This window comes from Python bivittatus, unplaced genomic scaffold (assembly GCF_059951505.1).
Source record: "Python bivittatus isolate LINGU-HERP-01145 unplaced genomic scaffold, Pbiv_v1 ctg000850_np1212, whole genome shotgun sequence".
In the NCBI taxonomy this organism is placed as follows: Eukaryota; Metazoa; Chordata; class Lepidosauria; order Squamata; family Pythonidae; genus Python; species Python bivittatus.
In genome coordinates this window covers 43,110,521-43,133,638 of record NW_028277112.1, presented here as the reverse complement: position 1 = coordinate 43,133,638, position 23,118 = coordinate 43,110,521, and the positions used below count along the sequence as shown (strand labels likewise).

Genomic DNA, 23,118 nt, shown 5'->3' with positions numbered 1-23,118 from the left:
AAGATACAACTCTATATACAGACATAGAACAGGGATAGGCTGAAAACTGGATGACCAGAACTATTTATTGAAATCAAAGAAAAGGGACATGTATAGTATTGAAGGGCACAAGGAAAAGGCAAAATACCATTAATTTAAGAACATTTTTTCCTCTAGCAATAGCAAAGCTGTACAAATATTTTTTAAAAATAATTTTGCACAAGATTTACACTGTACATTCCTTTATTTGTACAAATAGATCCATGTTTGCACTTTGCACACTTCATTTATAGCTTATTATATTTAAATACATACAGTATTATGCCTCTCACAATTAAGGGCAATTTGTCAACATATGATTCTTTTCAGTGTTCTTTGGCACATACCTGGCTTATGTATTGAATAGAACAGTGTAAGACTGTCTAAGGCTACAGATCTGTTATGTTTCTTGACAGTAATTAAGTGCATTTTTCTCAGATTAGCACAAGCTTATTTACAAAATCATCTTCCATGAATTTCAGTTTGTGTTCGGTAGCTAACCAGCAATGTCCAAAGTAAAGTTTATATTCTGCAATAATATTTTTCAAAGGAGAATAAAATTGCACAAGTACTGGTGTAAGTACTAACTAGATGAACTGTTTAACAGTATGGAATGTTTTCATGAAGAAATCACACTCACATGGCCAATATGAGAATGTATCTCCATTACACTATGAACTTTCATAAAAGGCTGCTATTTATCTTTCACCAGGCAAGGGATATATGCTGGTAGACAAGCTGGGATATAATTAACCATAAGTCTGCTTCTTGGTCATGAGACCTGTATTTTGGCACTGCAAGCTTTCAGATTCAATTATAAGATTCAGTGAAGAAGCAAACAAACAACATGCAGTGAATCATGTACAGTAGATGCTATACTTCAAAAACATACACTTTCTATAAGCCATTCAATGAATAGCTGTGCAATTTGGGATGTATTCAGTTAGTCCTCTCCGTGGATAGAACAGCATCTGCAATGGAACATGAGGGATTGGGATCTGCCCCTGGGTCTGAGGCCCCTTTCGGAGCAGATTTTCAGAGTAGGCAGGAGACTGTAGGAAAGCGAAGAAATTAGAGTTTGCTTATGTACCTATGAAATGCATTCTTTTATCTCCTCTATCAGAGAGAGCTCTAAAATCGTGTCTTACAGCTTCCAAAAGAAGATTACTAAATAAGGAAAACGTAATTATTGGAGTTTCATTTGCTGCAAAGCTGTTGTGATTGGCTTAGCTCAAGAAGTTCCACTATGTCATGGGTATATTTTATAATGGAAAAGAAAATATAAAGTTCTCAAGTAATAATTTCCGATTTCAACAATAATTTACATTTAAAAACACACACACATTTTCAAAAACTTCATACTTACTCCAGAACTATCCTCCTTCTTTTTCTATTTAATAGTTAATTAGCTATAGGAATACGTATTTTTGCACAGAATCAGTTCAAAGAGAAATGTCTCAGTAGCAATTGAAATATAAGAATAGTGAGGATATCTTTTTAAAAAATAATTCCGTGCATGGAATTGCTCATCTGGAAATACTGTTTTATTCCTCACAAATAGCTTGTCTCCAGCTCATTGTTCCAACTTCTGGGTATAGTCATTGTAAGCAGACATTCAGAATCCTTAGAAATATGACACAGCTTTTTACAAGATACATATTTTTATAACCTATCTTTTTCATATATCTGCCCACAATGACCAAATGCTGCAACAGCTACGAGCCAAAGAAAATCTGGAGTGTTTGTCCCAAAGGAATACATTTATCCTCTGAACCTTGCTAAAAGATTTCATTTCAGAATCTTACACAGGTGCTGCTGGAGAATCTTAGACTGCTACCATACATTCTCAACTATGGTGGTACAAATTTTTCTGAGAACATAACTAGGCTTGAGAATATACCTATATTTCTGTATTGTGGATCCTGAAGAAATCTCCACAGCTCTGAACATGCTGGCTGCCCCTCATCAAATGACTGGGAAAAAAGAGGCCATGTTCCCAGTTGTGGGGAAATATGGTATGGACAGCCTGCACAACAGGAGGAACAGAATGGCTGTGTTCTCTGTTTCTGGGTGGCTGAGGGAGACAGGGCTTGTGAGAGAAAGATTTTTTTTCTTCTCTATGCCTGTAGGAATACAAGCAGAAGACAAAGAACAACATGAGGAATGTGATGAGCCCAAGATATGGATTGGCTTAGGGTCTCTCATGTCCTTTAATCCAGTGTGGACCCCTGTCAGTCAATCAACTTCAGAATTGTGATGTCTGGGTGAATGAGATGGTGTCAGACTTATCTACAGCAAAAGCTCCATTCACATAGGATTTCTTCGTTTCTTTTTCCTCGCTGTCAAGCACTGTTGTTTCCAAAGCAAAAGGATTAACTATGTTAACTTCAGAGATGGTATCCATCTGCTCCAGTTCCATTTTGGAGAGTTTTTCCACAACTCCAGTCCCAAAGGCATCTCCAAGAACATTTACCATGGTTCTGAATCGATCCCTGGAGAACAAACATTTTAGGACAGTCAGGATAGGTGATGATAGGTTCAATCTATTTTTATATAAATGAGACTTGTACCCCAAATTTATCAATATTGGCAAAAACATGTCAGTTTAGAGTTCTAACACTGTAACTAAAGACATGGTGCAGAGCTCAAACAAATTCTGAGGAGTGTCATACAGGATTCAATAATTCAGTTTTAAACACCGGAATTTCAAATGCCCTTGACCACGGAAGTCCAATCTGTGGTCCGTCTGCTTCCTCATTTCTGCAGAGCTGCCTACTTTTGGGCCAATAGAATGACAAAAAAGAATGACCTCAAGGTGCTAGGGACAAGGGCTGCAACAGTACTATGACGTACATCTTTATTACTTATGTGTCATTGGAGGTTTCCAGGTGGCAGGTCCTAGGACCACTGAACTAGACACTGTAGGGAAAAGATGGAATAGCTGTATAAAATACGTGAGAGAGGGGGATGAAAAAGGAGGGATGAAGTGGTGAATACATCTGGGAGGATTACAGGTAGAAGACAATATCCTCTGGGACTTTCATCCTATTTTGTGAGTAAAACAGGGAGATTGCATGGCAGAGCCTTCTTGCAAGCACTGTTTCTTATACTTTGATCATGACTTTTGATATACCTGAAGGAAACGTCAGTCACCACTGCTATAAATTTAAGTTCTAGTAAATGCAATAATACTACTTTTGCATACGCTGGTTTTTGGCCTTTGCGAAAAGAAAAACATTAAATCAAGAAATTTGATGAACGGCTTAGTGTTGGAGTGCAGGTTTCCTATTCTCAAGACACATCTTCAGCAGATTGGCAGGGCCTTTCCTTTGAAAAGGTGCTTTCACGTGGCAAAGGTATGCTAAACACTCAACAGAAATTCAGACTAACAGGGATAGAGAACTCTGCACACTGAGTTACTTTTTACAGGGTGTAAGGTTATACATTTGAGGTAATAAGTGAAACAGTGTGACAATCTTCTAAAGTAATGGACTGCTTGGTATTTCATTCCTTCTGTATATAATTATAATGTCATTTCCTTCCTGAAGAAAGACTATGCCTTCTAAACAAAAATGCATCAGATGAGACTGAAAGTTTATATTAACATTTCAGATGGTGTCAATTTTATTTACTATTGCATGTGAATACTCAATCAAATCTATGCAAAAGAAAAAAAGGAATATTATTGGATATCCTGGAGCATTGGAATGAATACTCAGTCCAATACTTGTTAATACTGTTATACAGTGTCAACTAAATGTTAATATAGTTGTGAAATATCTAAACTTGTGCCAGCAAAAAACATTCGTTAGAAGTATACTGATTACACAATGCAATGGGCTCACTGAAATTTTTCATGTATTAGATAGATTGTGTTCTATATGTTCGGTGGCAGGTTATTACACTAACAGGACTATACTGATTTGGATAGATGTGTATTGGTTTTAGCTTGGTAATTATATTCAGCTAAAAATCAATTCCCATTTCATTGCAAAATTAATAACAGCCTTTGTATTTCATGTTGAACTCCTCTATACTCAGCTTCAGCCACTTTTTATTGCCCTAAGACTACGAAAATTACAGTTATAAGCCTGTGTCTGTAACACTAATCTTTCTGGAATATCTGACCAGATATTTTTTCAGGGCTGGTATTCCTTTTTTTACAAAAGGTGTTACAATACAGATCAAGGCATAACTGGGAGTAAGTCTTACTTAATTCAGTGTAGCTTACTATTTAAGTGAATGTGTTTTACATTACAACTTTAAATAAAATGGTCTCCAAATTACATGGCATTAAAATAATAAAAGCTGTCTATTACAGGAAAATAATTCTGTAATTCTATGGCTCTGTGCAGGTAGATTGAAATCAAGTTATACCAACAGAAATTCTGGCCTTGAAATGAGTTACTTTCTGCAATAACTAATTTCTGGGTATATATTCTTTACCATGTGTTCAGACCTAACTATAAGTTGTTGTTTTTTTTACTTGCCTTACAAGTTAGAATTTTTTTAAAAAAATTACAATGTATTCTGTGCCTAATATCAAATTTTACTTTATTGGATGATATAATTGGAGAATCTCAAACTTCATATTTTTATCTTTTATTTGCACCAGCACAAATTACAGCAGGTGTAATATGTGTCTGTTTAAAGAGCACTAATCCAAAACAAATTAGAGAAATGTTGAATTGTTTTGAAAATAAATCTGTCTCTTTGGTTTATTTTTGCTTGACAATATGACTAGAAGTTAAGATCTGCACAAGAAAGAGAACTTTCCCAATATTGCTGTCAGTTTCCAGTATTGTTTGGTAATAACTTTATCCTAGAACTGATTTACTCTATTTGACTGTTCCAGGGAAAAGTTAGAGAATGCTATTGAGGACACAGTTGAAGACAGAGAACAATCAGCCATTTCTACTATCCAAACAAATGGAGGGGAACATTCTTCATCCCTGTTTCTAAATTCTGTCTGCATCTTGAACTCTTGACACATTTCTCCCATATGTCATTTGGGAAATGCCAAAAAACAGATAAAAGCCCATCACCTTATGGTCCCAGACATCCAGATGAAAACTTCATAATTTTGTGTAAAACAAAGTTAAACTTCCTCAAAGATCCAATAAATTATCATAATGCAATTTAGGCCAATACGATGGAGATGCAAATTGAGAAAAACCCTCCCTTCTTGTAACCGAGAGAGATATCACTTGAGATATATGAGGATGGAAACGAGTACTTTTTTCACTTCCTGTCCTCCATCCCTTTCCTTCTCCCTTCCCTTTAGCTCTTACATGTTTCTAATCATCTTGGCTTCAAAGGTTTACCATACTGGCCATATAGCCATATCAAAATGTCTTTGCGGAATTTTCATGCATGAGACTTTCTTTAAATCAGATCCTAAGGTAAATTTAAAACTGGATTAATGTCTTAATTCTTCCAATTTTTCCCCATTTATTTGAATCCAAGTGATGCAAAATCATTAAGGAGGTTCAAGTGACCTGTCACATATGAAAATCCTTTTGATTGGAGTTCATAGTCTATAGCACACCAGAGTCTGAAGTTTCTGATTTTGCTAGAGAAGCACAACCATCAAGGGGATCAGTGCTTCCCTGCAGGATTGGGGGCCATATCTTTGTAGGCCTTGAACAAAATCAGATCAATAACTGAAACACTTCATTTAGTGGTTAAGCAAATTATTAGTTTGAAAATATTAGGACCCCAGTGCAGTGTCCTTGAGAGACATGTTAGGACTGCAACTGATGGCCTTGCTGGTTGGGCAATTCTGAGAACTGTAATGTCAACACGTCTGGATGACATTGGGCAGGGTGTATAAGATTATCAAGCTACAATGTTGCATTACAGATGTTTTTATTCTTCGGTAAGAGAAAAGACCAAGAGATGCATATGAAGCAGAGAAACTTACAGAAGCCAGTCCACTGCGATAATGAGGGTAACATCTTCAGCTGGCAGTCCCACTGCACTCAGCACAATCACCATGGTAACCAGGCCCGCCTGTGGTACCCCTGCTGCTCCGATGCTGGCAGCTGTTGCTGTCACACTGCATCCGGAATCAAGAAGACACAATAACTGAGGTAGGGTCTGACCAGCAGAGCATGAAATGGTACAATGGATTTGGAAACTTTATTTCTGTTGATGGAGCCTGAAACTGCATTTGCCTTGTTTTACAGCTGTTATCACATTACTGATTCATATTCATTTGTAATCAACTACAATTAGGAAGACAAAGAGGAGAGGCAAAGCAGTTTGGATGCAAATGAAAACTTATTTTGGAGGTAGTGAAAAGGGCAAAACAAGGAGCTTCCAAGCAGCATGAATGGAATTAAAAAATAAAAGTAATGAAATAATTGGATGACACTGAAATAAGAAATGTTGGAAGGAATGTTTTAGAGATGTTTAGGGACAGCGGTACGTTGACATCGAGTTAAAACGAATGCTCTAAACCCTAATGTCCAAGGAAAAAGTGATGGAAAGGAAGCCGTAACTGATATGAGAATGTTGCAAAATGGGAAGGCTGCAGGAGTAAATAGTATAACTGGAGAACTGCTAAAAGGAATTGCTCGCAAATTGTGCTTTATTATTTCCTTTTTTAAGAACTTCTGATCTTGAGAACCTTTTCTTATTAGCTTCTCCAGACATGGAATCATACTCATTATTGCTCTTTTATAAAAATATTTTGATGTTGACGATATGTGTTACAGTGCTGACCACTGCCTGCTGAGCCAACTTGCTAAACCACAAGTAGGAGATGGTATTTAGGTAAGAGAAAATGTCCCAGCTTGCAAACATCTTAACTCTAGGATGAAGCTACAAGTCTCTCTTCTGTTCTCTTCCCTCTGTTTCTGTTGTCTATCAAGTCAAGCAGTTTGCAATGTAGAATATTTGAAAGTTAGTTATCAAAGGCAATATGGTGTCTAAATGTGACGATCTTGCAATGCTTAATTGGTTAAGTAATATAGTTAAATTGAGCGATACTCTGAATTTAGCAACACAATGTGGAAATTAGTAATGAGTACAGCTGATGGGTTTTCAGTGCTATGAAAATCCTCTGGGCACAAACATCAATTTTCCTGTTAGTGTTGGCATATGATCCATGCAACAATTTAACTGTAACCACAGGCCTCGTTTTCATGAGAGTATATTGCAGCAAAGCATAACATTTTACAGATGGTTCATCTCAAGGGACAGTCCTGCACTGGGCAGGGGGTTGGGCTAGATTTATTTATTTATTAAATTTATATGTCGCCCATCTCCCCCAGAGGGTGAACCTGGGCGGCTCATAATTAAAATCCAAACATTAAAAACAGTAAAAATATAAATATCCATATTAAATTAGCTAAAAAAAATACTATATAAAAAGACTATATACAATTCAAGATGACAGGAGGGGCAGAATCAATTACCCCACCAGCCAATTCCAACAGTGCAAGTCCCGATCAGGCCCCCAGGCCATCTGGCATAGCCAAAATTTCATATTCTTCCAGAAGGCCATGAGGGTGGGGGTGGACCGCACTTCAGGTGATAAATTGTTCCACAGGGCAGGGCCACGGCAGAAAAGGCTCTCTTCCTAGACCCCGCCAGCCAAAATCCTTGACTGGTGGGGTCCACCACATGCCTCTTCTGCCGGACCGAGTGGGGTGGGCTGATATAACAGGGGTGAGACAGCTCCTCAGATAACCTGGTCCTATGCCATGAAGGGTTTTAAAGGTAATAACCAACACCTTGAATTGAACGCAGAAGCAAACCAGCAACCAATGCAGCTCATGTAACAGAGGTGTTATATGTGCCCCCCTGGGGACGTTCAAAACTGTCTGCGCTGCTGTATTTTGTGCCAGCTGTAGCTTCCAGATACTCTTCAAGGGTAGCCCCATGTAGAGCGCATTGCAGTAATTCAACCGGGAGGTGACCAGGGCATGAGTGACTGTGCGGAGGGCCTCCCGATCCAGGAAGAGGCGTAACTAATGCACAACACGGAGTTGCACAAAGAATTACCTCCAAGGTCCCTTTCAACCCGAAGATTCTATGGTTCTAACTACTATAGATGAGAAAAAAAGGTCATTGTTAAAACATTAAGTAAAATACATGATGCAGCATAATCCTTACCTAATTGTCACTATTTGGCCAATGTCTAGTTCTAAATCATTAAGCTGTGCAATAAAAACAGCAGCCACTGCTTCATACAGTGCAGTTCCATCCATATTGATTGTTGCTCCAACTGGTAAAACAAATCGAGTAATTCTCTTGTCAACATGGTTTTTTTCTTCTGCACAGCGAAACGTTACAGGTAAAGTGGCTGAACTAGATCACGCAGATCAAGAAGAAAAAAATAAAAACATTAAGAAGAAATATGTCAGTAAAAGGCCAATGTGCACATTTATTAATTTAACAATCAGGTCAAGAGAAAACTAACATCAAGAAAAAGCAGCAGATATATGATAATGTCTAAATTAATATCAAATGAATCTCTAAAATAAATTTACGTGTAAGTTAATTTATATTAACCATGAGCTAATGTAAATGTAGGGAAATATTTTTGTTATCCTCACCTGGAAGAAATCATAAGTGCTGTCAAAAGTGCTTGAGCCATACCAATGGCAAACTGGTATGGATTTTTCCGGACTATGATTAAGTATATTAGAGGTAGAATTACAACCGAATGGATTGCAAGTCTGAAATAGGAAACATACATTAACTATTGTAATATTTAACATTAGAGTCTTAGTGAACAGATGTAGATGGGTTTCAAAATTCATCAACAGTGAGAGAAGGATATTTTTCTCGAATCAGCAAAGCTGTTTAAGCTAGACTGTAGAATTATCCCTTTTGTATTTGATAATGTAAGATATGCCAATCCGCAGAATGGTGTTATATACGCAAACCTCTCATTAGTCACTAATTAAACATTAGGGGACACCCCCGAAGTCAATCTCGATGACTTCTGCTCTTTACGAAAATAACTGGGAGGCGGCAATATGGAGCAGAGAAGGAAGAACAAAGCAACCTCTGTCTCTTCTCTAAGCAAATTTCTTGCAACACAGTTCTATGTACTTGCAAATAACATGCAAGTACATAGAACCGTGTACTCGATTCTCCCAGCATCTCTTCCCCACTTGTGCGACACAGGGATAATATTCTATTTTACGTCAATATAATAAGGATTTCAGATCATGAATATAAATGCAGCCTGAGAGTAATTCATGGAGTTCATTTAATTATTAATTAAAGATTATCCATAATCTAAATGGTTTCTCTTCTCTTTTACATATTAGGCAATTTGTTGTTGTTGTTTTATATATATATATTGCCTGACAACTAACGATTGAAATTATAATGTTGTATTTTTAATTCAATATATTTTCAGTGTATCTGAAACACAGATACAGTGAGAATCAATACAATTAAAGTTCCCTGAAAAGGTAGATTTTACCTTTCCCCTAACTACAGCAAAAGCTGATTTATCAATTCAAATTAAAAAGGAAATAAATACATTTTATTAATTAGAGGAATAACATACCCACTCAACACGGTAGCCATATAAAGACCTAATTTGCGAAAAATCTCCCAGTCTTCAACTTCTATTATCTTTCCAGCAATCAAAAACAAAATACCCAGAGGCATATACCTAGAATGTACAAAGCATTAAAAATTATGCTAAGACAATTTGCAATGCAATTCTATGTATATATCAAGAATATACAGGCAGAGGAATGCAGTATTTCACATATAGTGCATTTGTCTAACTTTTGTTATGTCTATTGCAAAGGATGAAAAAACTAAATAGCCAGTTCTAGAAGTAACATTTTTAATTTTAGACTTGAACGATTGATAGCAATTTGAACTATCATGCATATCATGGATGAAGTGCAGCAATGATTTCTTGGTCTAAAAAAATTGGTTTCTGCAGATTGTTTAGGGTTAAGAAAGCCCATTTTCCCCAAAAGATCCTCCCTGCATATTGAAATAATCTGTGAAAACTTTCTTCCTCTGGCAGTTTCAGTGGAAGCTCTGTGGAGCAAAAGCAATATTACTAAGAAATCCCAAAGTCTATGAGGGTCATTGGAAGTTTGCCAAAAGTTAGTGGTTATACCAAGCCTTTGGGCAGAACCAATTGTTCAATTTTGGCATTCCTAATACAAATGTATTCAACTATTCATTTAAAAAGGCAGTACTACCATTAATATATTACAGTTAAATAAATATAACCTTACAGAATAATCCACAATCAATAACTCAGTCAAAATAATTGATTGATTCTGATTGTGAATTATTTTGTTTGTATTTATTTAAATTTAACTTATTAAACAAGAATGTTCTCCTTTTACAAAAAAAGATAGGATATGTCCCTTAAATGAACAAAGCACCCCATTTAGTTATGTTAAATCTAAATTTGGTGTACTCATGGAAATCCATTCAACTATGTCTACTGTTAAGTAATTTACCTCATTGATTTCCATGCACCTATTCTAAGCAGGACAAAATCTGCATTTAATTTATTATTTGGAAGAGAAGTTTTACTGAAATACTAATTACTTCTACTATTTAGCAACTACGCTAATTCAGGTTAGCATAAGAAGCAACTTCTCAAAATAATATTTTGTTTAATCAAACCATTCAAACTTCTGAGATGTTTTATTTTTTATTATTAAGAGTTGAACTGGAGCCTTATATTTTAAATTATTTAGATGTACACGAACACATATGTGCACACACATATGCATCCCCCCTCCCCTGCCATATACAGCTACCCAGTGCAAAGCATTCAAAAGGCGAGCTTTGCAAAGTGCGTGAGCAAAGCAGCCATATCCTCCAGAAGGGTGGCAGGCTTTTTGGAAGGCTTTCCCCAGCTCTTTGTTGAAATGTGTACCAAATCTTAAAGGAGTTAATGGAAAGATACTGTCCCACTTACCACATAATTATCTGAACTATATACATTGTGGCATCATTCAGGGCATTGAAAAAGTCCACCAGCACTTGTCCTTTTTCTCCCATTTTCCCAATCACAATTCCGAAGACAAGACAAAAGACGATCAATCCAAGCACATTGATGCCATCAGAATACATGCCCACTATTTTGTATTCTTTCGTTTTGTTCTGTAGGTTGAGAACGGAAGAGGGAAATGATCAACTAGCAATAACACATTTCACTAATATGAAGATTAAACAATTTAATTCTTATCTGGGAGCAGCTTAACCTTGCTAGGGATTTGTTTGTACTTGATTTTTTGACTATAGCATAATAGTGCTTCTGTAGCTTGATCTTAAAGGACTTTGATAACAGCCTTGGTACCAACCAGGGCAGCACACTCAAACGGGGTAGGGCTTTGATCGTGACACCGGGTCCACCATCAGCAGATTTTGTCCCCCTCTGCAGACACCCCATCTCTAACTGTATGTCCTGTCCATCAGTTGACTTCTTGTTATTAACCATCACTTTAAGAACCTGAATTTCACTACACAAATTATTTCTATATTATTTCAGTAGTGCTAATGCCATATAATGCACAATAGTAACCATATTATAAGAAACATAAGCCTCTAATAACATCTTAAAGATTAATAGTAATTAAGGGGCCACAAGTCTTTTTGTTTTGCCACAACCGACTAACACAGCTCCCTTCTCTTTACCTGTGAAGTCTCGGTTGGCATTATAGCTGTAATTGGTTCATCTGTAGGAAACGTTCCATTTTTATCTCCACCTGTGATTTTTATTTCTTCACGTTTGGTCTTATACTGGAATTGTGTTAATGGAAAATGATGAAGGAAAAAGTTATTGTTAAAGCTCTTTTTAAAGTTTGTAACAGGCAAGATTTACACATACTACTACCACTTCTAAGATGCTATCAGTTCCATGTCTATTTTATTTTTCCGTCTTCTTAAATGTTCCTTTTTCTCATTTTTTTTAATGTGAGAATATGGAGCTTGTTACACATCAGAAACCTAAGAGTCTGTGTGTAGAAAGTAGGGAGGGATCCATAAGAAATAGATAACTTATGAGTATCTAACTATCCATTGATCATTGATTCTTCCTTAAAACTGGGGATTTGGTTGAGATACATTTTCTAATATTAAGAGAGAAAGGCTAAAGGTAGTGGGATTTTTTTCTAAGGTACAAAAGATACAGAGTCCAGAAGAAATGATATACATATTTATTGACTGCCAACTAGTGTTCAGCATTATCTCCTCAACAGTGGTTATTGGAAAAGGAAATAGATTTTTAATTACAAAATTATGAAGTCATATTTACTTGATATTATTTCATTTGATTTTTGTAAACAAAGCCTATTTGTGTAAAAATAAAGTTATTGCTACTGGACCAAGATCTAAAATAATAGGTAATAACATACAGTCCAACCATTACAGAAGATTGTTTAACGGAGATGCAAACATTTTACAGAATTTCTGTTAATAAATACAAAAGTAGAATCTACCTGTTGAAAGCAGGCCTGTACAAGATTTTCTGGGAACATATTTCTGTAAAGGGATTAAAAGATGTAGCTATGTAATAGTTGAAAACATATTCAAGAAGCATGATGTAATAAGTCTCTTTCTCTTAACTCCAAATCTCTGAACATATATATGCTCTAACCATAGGCTTGGCTTAGCTATTTAACTGTTCAAGATGTGAACACTTAAACTACCTGGGTCTTTTCTCTGTCCTGTACTTTTTCTCTATAGTTTATTTCCCTAAAATATCAGTCTACAACACTTTGTCCTTCATGTTACACAAACAGCCAATCCCAGCATGTGAAGGGAGGAATCATTCCACGAAATAAAAGAAAAAAGCAGGCATAAAGGACATATATTGCCTTCTATACCATTATGAACAGGCCTGTATATTTTCTAAAAATCTATAGCAGATGCTATTTCCTATTTAAAAGCCATAACTTAAATTGAGAGACAGCCATTTATCATGCATTTTTAATAACTAAATAGGGAATTAATTCAGAGTAAAACTGGGCAGCTGGAAGCTGATTTCCCTGATTTATTTTCTTTCCCAGCAACTTTCTGAAAACATAGGGAGTAAAGGAACATTGCAAAATGGGCTATACTTCTGGAGTGGGGGTAGTAATCCCTGAAAATTTCTCAAAGATACCGTCAATATTCAGGGATTCTCATTTTCTCCTTATTTATCCATGCCACAGCACAACCATTCAATAGGGTCCTCATCTCATAGAATATTTAGAAGGAGGTGTTAGCACTATTAAATTTTCTTAATTGTAAATGTAATCCATTGTTTTAAAGACTCACCTAATCAAGTCTAACATGGCATCCACTGTAGATACTTCTGGTGTGCTACCCACCCTGTCAATTTCATCAGCTTTCTGAGATACTCCTGGTTTGATAGTCACAACCAATACAATCCCTGTAATTGGAGTGGGGGGAGAGGGAGAACACAGCCCGAAGAAGTTGAAATCTTGCAGAAAACATTTTTTAAAAGATTGTAGTGTGGAGTAAAAAATGACAGATGACAATTATGCTTATCCTAAATTCAGGCCTTGGTTCTTCCAAAAACATAGTTTATTATTTTCTGACAGAGAATCAATGCTTTATCATATACAAATACTACTAAATCAGAGCTGCAGATGAACCTAAGTTATTTTGCTAAATGTTGTGGTTGTTTACAGCAGGCAGAGAAAAGGGGTTTCACCTATCCTTGATATTTCCACTGTCCTTGGAATATAGCTTTGTATTCAAACTATGATCACCTCTATGCTGACTGGTGAAACCATTAGAAAATAGCCTTGATGCTTTCCACTTGGATTTTTATTGTGCACCCATCCTGCTTCTTTCACAGAATCTATGGCAAGTCTAACTGTAACTTATTTCAATTACTAATCCTCATAAGTTTCCCCACCTCTACTTCCATCTTTTTTAGCAGAAAGGAGATTGATTCTGATTCATAATGTTAGAAGCCCTTCCATTTGGAAGTATCCCATTTTTGCTACAATTTACATACAGATACATTCATGATTTCAGTAGTTGCCCCATTTCTGTACAACCACAACTTGATAAAATCTCCTTCAGGAAGCAAGACCAAGTGGTATTACTTCCAAAATATATAGTCAATCTCATGGTTAAATATTAATTTTGATAGTAAAGAGAAACCTGTATGCCTGTGAAATGCACACTGAGACTGTAACCTGGACAAGAGGTCCTAGTTCATGAGCATTCTCTTGCTGTTTATCATGGCACTCTAAGATGGATGATATCCAAGTCTGTTCTTCACCATAAATCTAAGTTAGACAAAAATTGACTATTTATTGCTACCTTGCTAATCTATTAAAACATGTCCCACTACATTTCAGATGTAAGGATTTAAATATTTAAGGGTAGAACTACTTATTACCTAAAATTACAGCTAAGGCAGTAGTGAAGAAGTAGTACACAACTGCTCGCAGGCCAATCTTTCCAGAAACGCTGGAGTCCAATGCAGCAACACCTGGGAAGATTTTAAGGAAAAGAGAATTTTTAGTGTATACATTTATAAATAAATGCAGTGTGATTTAGTTGTGATATATTTAACTCCATCTTCCTATAATAAGAATTACCTTTCTGTATTGGGTCATAAATCCAAGTAGCTTTGCACTCTGCTTCCAATAGTTGCTGACTATACAATCAATTTTAAGTTCACAAGCAGAATATTATGGCTATCATTCTTGCCTATCTCTTGCATGGATAATCAAAGATACATTGTCCTAAACATGGGGATCTGACTTGACTGTCAAATCTAATACTCAGCTCTCCTTCCTGCTGCTATATAGTGTATGTGTGAGTGTGCATTTTATTGTTTGAGGCAAATACCATCCCTTTAACTTGCAGGAAAAAAGACCATTTTTAAAAATCACCAAAAAGCCTTGTACCTTAAACATATTTAATGTGATGAGCAATTATGAATCACAAAATACTTAAATCAGAATAAATGTGCTGGTCTTTGATATATACATACATACATCCCCATCATGCTATTATTCAAGATCAACTATGTTATATAAAGTGCAGGAAAGGAGTCAGAAATAGGAAGTGAAAAAAATTAAACGCACGAGATACAAAAATAAGGAAATAAAGCTAAACATAGTTTATACCAACATGGTCATTCACAATACCTCTCTGTATCTTTCTATCTTTGCTTCTACCATGTCCATACATTGCTTCAAATATTGTCTTTTGTTTTTCAAACTTTTCACCTCTCTATTTTTAAAGATCTCATCAACTCCTCAGTCTTCTCTTCCTCTAAAATCCATTCACTATTCCTTCACATAGTTGTTTTGCGGTTTGATCTTCATTCATTCTCGCTATATGACCAAACCACCTCAGTGTACATATTTCATTGTGGTAACTTAGTTTTATATTTAATCCACATTCATTCATCACCCATTTGTTCTTGACCCTACCTCCTCTTGTTTGGCCTTATTCTTAAATAATTCTCAATGTATTCAACTTACTTTTAAGTTGAATAACCAACATAACCAATTGGCATAATCAACTCTCACTTTCATTTAGCAAGGTTGGCAGGACAGTCTAATGCAAGCCATTTTCTTCCTTCTTTTGACATATGTTTGCTCTTCTCAACAGACCACATACTACTCACTACCTTCCTACCAGCATTTGCATGTCTTAAAATTTCTCACTCGTTTTCCCATCTTTAGAAAATATTTGACCAAGGTATACAAAGCCATTTATATATAAATTACTATCATTTACCACATTTTCCTGGTTGAACACTACAACTGTTGTCTTTCATATACTAATTTTAGATTCATATTCCTTGTTAGGTAAATTGTATGATGTAATATCTACTGCAGATTATTTGGGTTCTCAGCCTAAACATAGCATTATCTGCATACAAAAGTGTATGCTATTTATGTCCCCAACCAGCTAACTAGCACAGCTCTAATATCACCACATGGATTCCTTTTACAACTATCCATAAATACATTAAAGTGACATCATACATCTTTATCTTACTCCCATACAAATTTCTAAAACTTTCCCTACAGCATTCCATTTCATCACTTTCCTTTTTTAATTCCAGTTACTACAGTGGAAGCTATATCTTTCGCCCTTTTACTTCTATCAGAATTGGACTTTGTTATTTTTTAATGCATATTCTACAATACGTTCTTCTCCTCCATTTTTTGCCACAATCAAGCTTTTACATGCATTTTTTCTCATCTACAATTTCACCACATCAATCCACCAAGCATCTTTTTCCATACTTTCCATTACTGTAAGGTTCTCTCTTGTATGAGAGTAGGTGGATGACTTTCATTGCAACAGACCAATATGGCTATCTCTCTGGAAATTAATATTTTTAAAGTGCCTTATAGATCAGAGAAATCATTTTATAAACTAGAATATTAGTTTGTCTATATACCCAATAAAACAAAATAAAATAATCAACTTTAGAAACAGTTATCTATAGAGTTGCAGGTAGCAAGTTACTTAGAGGGATGTTAGTAAGTTTGTCTTCATTAAAAACAAAATTAATTAATTAAAAACCCAGTCTAATAACAAATGGTGCATTAATTCTTCAAAACTAGTTTACTTAGAAACAAATAAAATAACAGCAGTATGACTCCACTTGTGGAACTCAGTATATTTGGCTTGTTTTCTGTTAACTTCCTTGGCCTTATCTAGGCCTAATAATAAGAACTCATCAGACATGTCATATGAACATAATTTGCTTGCACCATCCAACCACAAGACTACAGCTGGTCCAGAATGCAGTGGGGCAGGCAGAAATGGGCATGCCACAGCATGCCACATGACATCACTGTTCCATGTGCCATTTGGCTTCCAGGTGCAATTCAAGATGCTGGTTATTACCTATAAAGCCCTTCATGATATAGGGTCTGATTATCTGAGGAATTGCCTATCTTTTACCCTGTCTGGTAAGATCCAGCAGAATGGGAACATTTCGGATTCTCTCAATTAAGCAATGTCACCTAATGGAGTCTTGGAGGCATGCCTTCTCTGTTGCAGTGCCTGCCCTCTGGAACAGTATCCCCCGCAGGGATCTGTATGGCTCCCATCCTGCTTATGTTCCAAAAGACACTGAAAACCCAGCAATTCTTCCAGGCCCTGGAACAGGGTAGTGAGTGGCCCTTTTAAGTTTTTTACGTTGAATCATTTTAGGTTGCGTATCATCTGTTTCTCTATTTTATTGTTCTGGCTTTTTTTTATTATGTAAAGTGCCTGGAGTCAACTGGAGTCAAGAGTTCTTAAAATCTCTGTTATTAATAATTTTTAATCTATGCTTCTTTTATGTGATTAGTGGAAGCTGCCCCATAGGGGCTAGATTTCAGGCTCAGCCAGATAACTGTGGAGTCCTTGGGGTTCTCTGAGCTTGGTTGTTTTCTTGCAAATGTTTCGTTACCCGGCTAGATAACAACTTCAGTGCTAGAATGGGATGGGGTTCGCTCTCTGTTTATATGCTGTGGCATGCCCTGCCAGTGTTGGGGGGGGGGTTGTTTTGTTTTGCTCCTCTGGTAGTTCCTTGATTAGGGTATTGTTCACTGCTTGATTGTGTGCCTGGTGGTAACCTCTGCTTATCTGGGTGAGGATTGCTGGTGAGGAGATGTTCTGGTCTTTTGTTTTCCTTTTTATTGTCTCTTTTAAATAGTGTGTAGATGTTGTTTATGTGCCTGTTGATGGCTGCCTTGTCTGAATGCCAAGCTTCCAAGTATTCCCTCGCATGTTTGGGTTTAGCTTGGTCTAAGATGCTGACAGTTTCCCAGTTGAAACTATGGTTAAGTCTGTCCATGTGTTGTGAGATTAAGAAGTTTTCATCCTGTCTTCTGACTGCTAGTTGGTGTTCATGGATGCGCTCTGCTAGCCTTCTGTCTGTCTGTCCTACATAGTGTTTGTTACAGTCCTTGCACTGTATGTTGTAGATGACTCCTGATTTTTCTTCTTGGGCTACTGGGTCTTTTGGTTTGCTTAAGATGTTTTGGAGTGCTTTAGTCGGTTTGTGTGCTACGGAGATGCCATGTGGTTGTAATAGTCTGTTGGTAGTTTCTGGGATGTTTCTGATGTATGGCAGTGTGATCCTTTTCACAGCTTGTGTTGGTTGTGTTGTAGTAGGTTGAGTGATCAAGCACTTTTTGATAAAGTTGCGTGGATATCCATTTTGTTGGAAGATGTTGTATAGGTGGTCTGTTTCCTTTTTCTGTTGATCTGGGTTGCTGCAGTGCGTTTGTGCTTGTTTGAATAATGTTCTTACACAGCTCCTCTTGTGGTTGGGTTGGGTTGTTACTTTGGTAATGGAGTACTTGATTAGTGTGGGTTGTCTTCCGATAGACTTGGGTTTCTAATTTGCTATTGTTTCCTCTACTGATGAGGATATCCAGGAAGGGTAGTGTGTTGTTTTCTTCCTCTCTGGTGAATTTTATTCCTTTGAAGATGTTGTTGATAGTTTCACGTGTCTTCTCTAGTTGTTCCTTTTTTATTATAACAAAGGCGTCATCTACATACCGGATCCATACTTTAGGTTGTATGTCTGGAATTGCTACAGTTTCTAGGTGTTGCATTACAATTTTTGCAATGAGTCCTGACCATGGTGATCCCATGGGTGTTCCTCTGATTTGTTGGTATATTTGTCCATCAAACTGAAAATAGGTAGTAAGGCAGAGGTTGATGAGGTCCATGATTCTGGGTATTTTGATCTGGGTGTATTTGGTTAGGTCAGGTGTGTTGCGTAGTAGTGCTGATATGGATTCTTTCGCTAGTTCTGGGTTTATGGATGTAAAGAATGCTGTGACATCAAATGAGACCATAATTTCATTTTCATCTATGTGTACATCTTTGATTTTCTGGAGGCACTGTAGTGAGGAGTTGACAGAATATTTGCTCCTCTCTGAGATGTCCAAGCTTTTCTGTCAGTTCTTTCACTATGCTGTATGTTGGAGTCCCTAGCAAAGATACAATTGGTCGAAGAGGTATGTCGGGCTTGTGTATTTTTGGTCGTCCATAGAAACGTGGGAGGATGCGTCCACTGCTTTTCAATTGCCACTGTTCTTCGTTTGTGATCTGGCCTTTCTTGGTTAAGTCGTTAAGGGTTCTCTTGATTAGGTTGTCTAGTTTCTGTATTGGGTTGCTGTTAATTGGGATGTAGGTTTCTTTGTCCTCTAATATTTTTTTTGGCTTTTTGCAAGTATTGTGATTTATCCATAATAACTGTGGTTCGGCCTTTGTATGCCACTGTATATAAACAGAGAGCAAACCCCATTCTATTCTAGCACTGAAGATGTTAACTAGCCGGGTAACAAAACGTTTGCAAGAAACAGCCAAGCTCAAAGAACCCCAAGGACTCCACAGTTCGACCCTGAGCTACACACATTTTCTTCTTTTAGCCAGATAAACAGTTTGTAAACAGATTGCAGGTCTCTAGTCTCTGTTTTAGGTAGTCCAACCTCTAGCCTCAGGTCCCATTGAGTGTACATGTAGGGATCAGAAAAAAAAGTTCTTATTTTTGTATTCTGTATATTTCCATATGCCATGTAGTTAGAGCAAAGGTCCAAGTATACCCTATATAAAAGCTATGCAACAGGTTCATGGTTCATTATGAATATGGCAGCTGAAATAAATTCTTCTTCTACAGTAGAATGTTAGGAGAGCCGCTATACTCTTCTGGGTCATAAAGGCAATCTTGCTGGATTGGGCACTTTACCAAGGAATAGGACACTACTCTTACGTACTTGACTATTTCACTTGCTTAGCTGCTTGGTTCTCTACATACCATTTATGGATTTTGGTGCTATTACAGAAAATCATAACTTTCATTTTTTGATAATTTATGACAGATTGAATCCCTACAAAGTTGAGCCAAGGCTCTGAGGACCTTTCTGAAGCTGACTTGGTCCAGTGAAAGATTGCAGCAGTATCTATATGAAGTAACAGGTAGCTGCTGACTCATCAACTTTGCATGTGCAGATCCAACTTTTATCAAGGGTTTTATCAAGGGATTTGAATAAATGATAAACAGAATAGAGCCAGGACACATTCTTGGTTCACTCCCTTTGCAGCTGTAATTAAATTTGGCAGCTGCCCTATGCAATTACATCTGAACCTAAAATTGGTACAAATGGTACATTAGCAACATCAGTTGTTGGTCAATGGTAGAATTGTTAAGAATATCCCATATGAGGGCTTTGGAAATCAAATCAAAGGTCACTCTAAAGCAGGGGTTCCTAAACTTTTTGCCATCACACCTCCCTTTAGTGTAATCTTAACGTACACACCTCCCCTAAAAATCCAAACTCCAAATATACACAAATGAACAATGAAAGCAATACAATGAAACTTTGGAAAAGGTAGATTTATTGCAACAATGTACTAAAAGACACCTTCCCTGGACGCCATCTGCACCTCCCCAAGGGAGGTACACCTCACAATTAGGGAAACCCTGCTCTAAAGTCTACAAAAGCTACAATGTTATGACTTGGTGCTGTACGTATATTTCTCTGCTAAGAGTTGCAGAGTCAGGAAATTACATATTATGTATCTTCCTTTCCTAAAACATGTTTGCTCATCTTCTAAAATGTTCTCCTGTTCCATCCAGTCACAGAATTTCCATCAGTTATCTTTCATATAATTTGCTAATTAAATTCAGTAAGCTTTTTTTGTGTTTAGTTAGCAGGTGCTTTCTGTCTCCTTTTTTAAGGATGGGAACAACAATTGTGACCCCTGGTATTCTGGGATGCATGCTAAGTTGTCAGTGTAAATTAATATTGATGCAAGAACAGGACTTCTCCATTTTCCACCAGCCTTAATTAGTTCTGCTAGCATGAAGTCATTACCAGAGGCTTTACCATGATTAGTTCATTAACTGTTTAGCTTTAGTGACCATTACTGAGGCCAGCATAAATCTTTCACAAATTGGTTCAGCACAATCTTGATCTGGAACTCCATATAGGTTATGAAAGTGTGCCTTCCATCTGTCCACCAGTATGCAACAGAATCTAGGTAAACCTGCCTGGGCTCACGGTGAGGGGCTAAAGGATCAAGAAGTCTCTCAGTTTCACAGCCCATATCAGCCGTTGCCAAGCAGAGCTTTTTTCTTACTCAAAAAACTCATACCTCTTTTTTTGTTTCTATCACAACCTGGGCAGCCAACTGAGGAATTTCTTTTGTGGGAAATGAATGCATGGATCAAAGCTTCTTTGGCCATCCAACATTTCTGATCGAACCACAACAGAAACTGATAAGGATAAAAATGATCTGCACCACCTGGCATACATAACACTCCTCCCCATAAGTTCTCTCTCTTTGTAATTTTAAATCAAACTAATTTACATAAAAAAGATGTTTACAACTCTATGAATGATATAATGTGACATCAAAATTAGTATTCAAAATTTTTAAAGAGTAGAAGAAAAAAGTCAGGAAACTTATTTAAACAGAACAATCCCACCCCCCACCCCCATGGGCCACATTGGTTAAAACTCTTTAAAATGAGTTCAAACTATTGGAGTAAGAGACCATCATGACCAGGACATTCTTTCCGTGGAATGGTCTTATGATATCAATATAAATTCTCAACTAGGCTTCTTGGTTGTTCCCAGGAGAAGGTAGCCTGGGAGACACTAGATTCATTTACAGCCTTTTCAATGTCTGAGTTGAGCCCCAGCCACCAAAAATAGCTTTTTCCTGGAGCCTTCACAAACAATCCTAGAATTTACTGTATGCAGGGTAGCTAAGAGGACTCCCCCCCCACCCACCACTTTCTGGAATGGCAACACAATTTCCCCATTACAGACATCCATTATGAGCAACAGCATCACATCTCTGGCTATTGAAATACAAGAATTATGAATTATATTATGGTGATTCCTCAGCAGATCATCCTTTTCCCATCCAGCTCAACATATGAGCCACTATGGTGTCCCAAGTGATCTTGCAATCTCATCAGCTTAAATTGGTAGGTTGGGTAAGAATTTCAATATAAAAATTTTCAGTATAGGAGATACATCAAAATCTGGAAGCATGAGAGGCAGACAACTCAAAAGTGTCTATATTTGCAATTGTTCTCCATGGCTGGTAGGCAACTCTATCATTTTAAACATTAAGGCACCACCTCTACACTGTACAGTTGCAATCAAAATTATTCAACCCCCATTGCAAATCAGGTTTATTGTCAAAATGTACAGACTTTCAGCTGTTTGCAATGAACAAATCAAACAAAAGCAACTGAAATAGCTCAACACAACGAATGTGTCTAGTGGTTTCCCCAAATTCAACTGAAAATGCAACTTATAATGACTTCTCCAGTCTCAAAATTATTCAACCCCCTGAATGTAACCCCTCACAACAGCACAAATATGCAAAACAGGTGTTGTCTCAAGCATACCTGATGCAACTAATCAAGAGCTTCATTAGTTGCACCAGGTGTGCTTGAGCTGGAACACATGAAATACCTGAACTGGCTAGGGGTTTGTTGAGTGTCACATTTGACTGTGTGTTAGAAATATGGCTAAGTCCAAAGAATGGTCCAAAAAGTTAAGAGAAGAGATCATTGCCCTTCACAAACAAGGAACAAGATACAAAAAGATAGCGAAGGCACTGAATGTTCCTAAAGACACCGTTGGAAGCATAGTTTGCAAGTTCAAAGTTAAAGGAACAGTGGTTGCAGTACCTGGACAGGGCAGAAAAAGGAAACTATCAGCGGCTGCAACCAGATTTCTGAGAAGGCAGGCTGAGAAAAACCCTCGAGCGACTGCAAAAGACCTGCAGCAAGACTTGGTGGCAACAGGCATTGAGGTTTCAGTGAGCACAGTAAGGTGTGTACTAAATGCAGAAGGTTTCCATGCCAGAACTCCAAGACGTACACCACTACTGACCCAAAAGCACAAGAAAAGTTGGCTCCAATATGCTCAAAATTATATGAATAAGCCACGGAAGTTTTGGGATTCTGTTCTGTGGAGTGATGAAACAAAACTGGAACTTTTCGGCCTGATGGATCAGTGGTATGTCTGGACGAAGAAGAATGAAGCATACTCTGAAAAGAACACTCTGCCTACAGTTAAGCATGGTGGTGGCTCGGTGATGCTCTGGGGCTGTTTTGCATCCTCTGGCACTGGAAAC

General features: G+C 37.1%; 1 protein-coding gene across 1 annotated transcript in view; it reads right to left on the bottom strand.

The window, feature by feature from the left end:
• Positions 1-23,118, bottom strand: part of SLC1A1 (solute carrier family 1 member 1) — a 51,961-nt gene continuing 28,843 nt past the window's right edge. Inside the window, exons 3-12 of the mRNA XM_007436344.4 lie at positions 14,384-14,476; positions 13,285-13,399; positions 12,465-12,507; positions 11,662-11,766; positions 10,943-11,127; positions 9,551-9,658; positions 8,583-8,705; positions 8,140-8,334; positions 5,942-6,076; positions 1-2,510 (exon numbers count right to left, since the gene is read on the bottom strand). Coding sequence (XP_007436406.1) covers positions 2,264-2,510; positions 5,942-6,076; positions 8,140-8,334; positions 8,583-8,705; positions 9,551-9,658; positions 10,943-11,127; positions 11,662-11,766; positions 12,465-12,507; positions 13,285-13,399; positions 14,384-14,476 — 1,349 coding nt within the window. The 3' untranslated portion in view covers positions 1-2,263. The remainder of the gene's footprint in view (positions 2,511-5,941; positions 6,077-8,139; positions 8,335-8,582; positions 8,706-9,550; positions 9,659-10,942; positions 11,128-11,661; positions 11,767-12,464; positions 12,508-13,284; positions 13,400-14,383; positions 14,477-23,118) is intronic.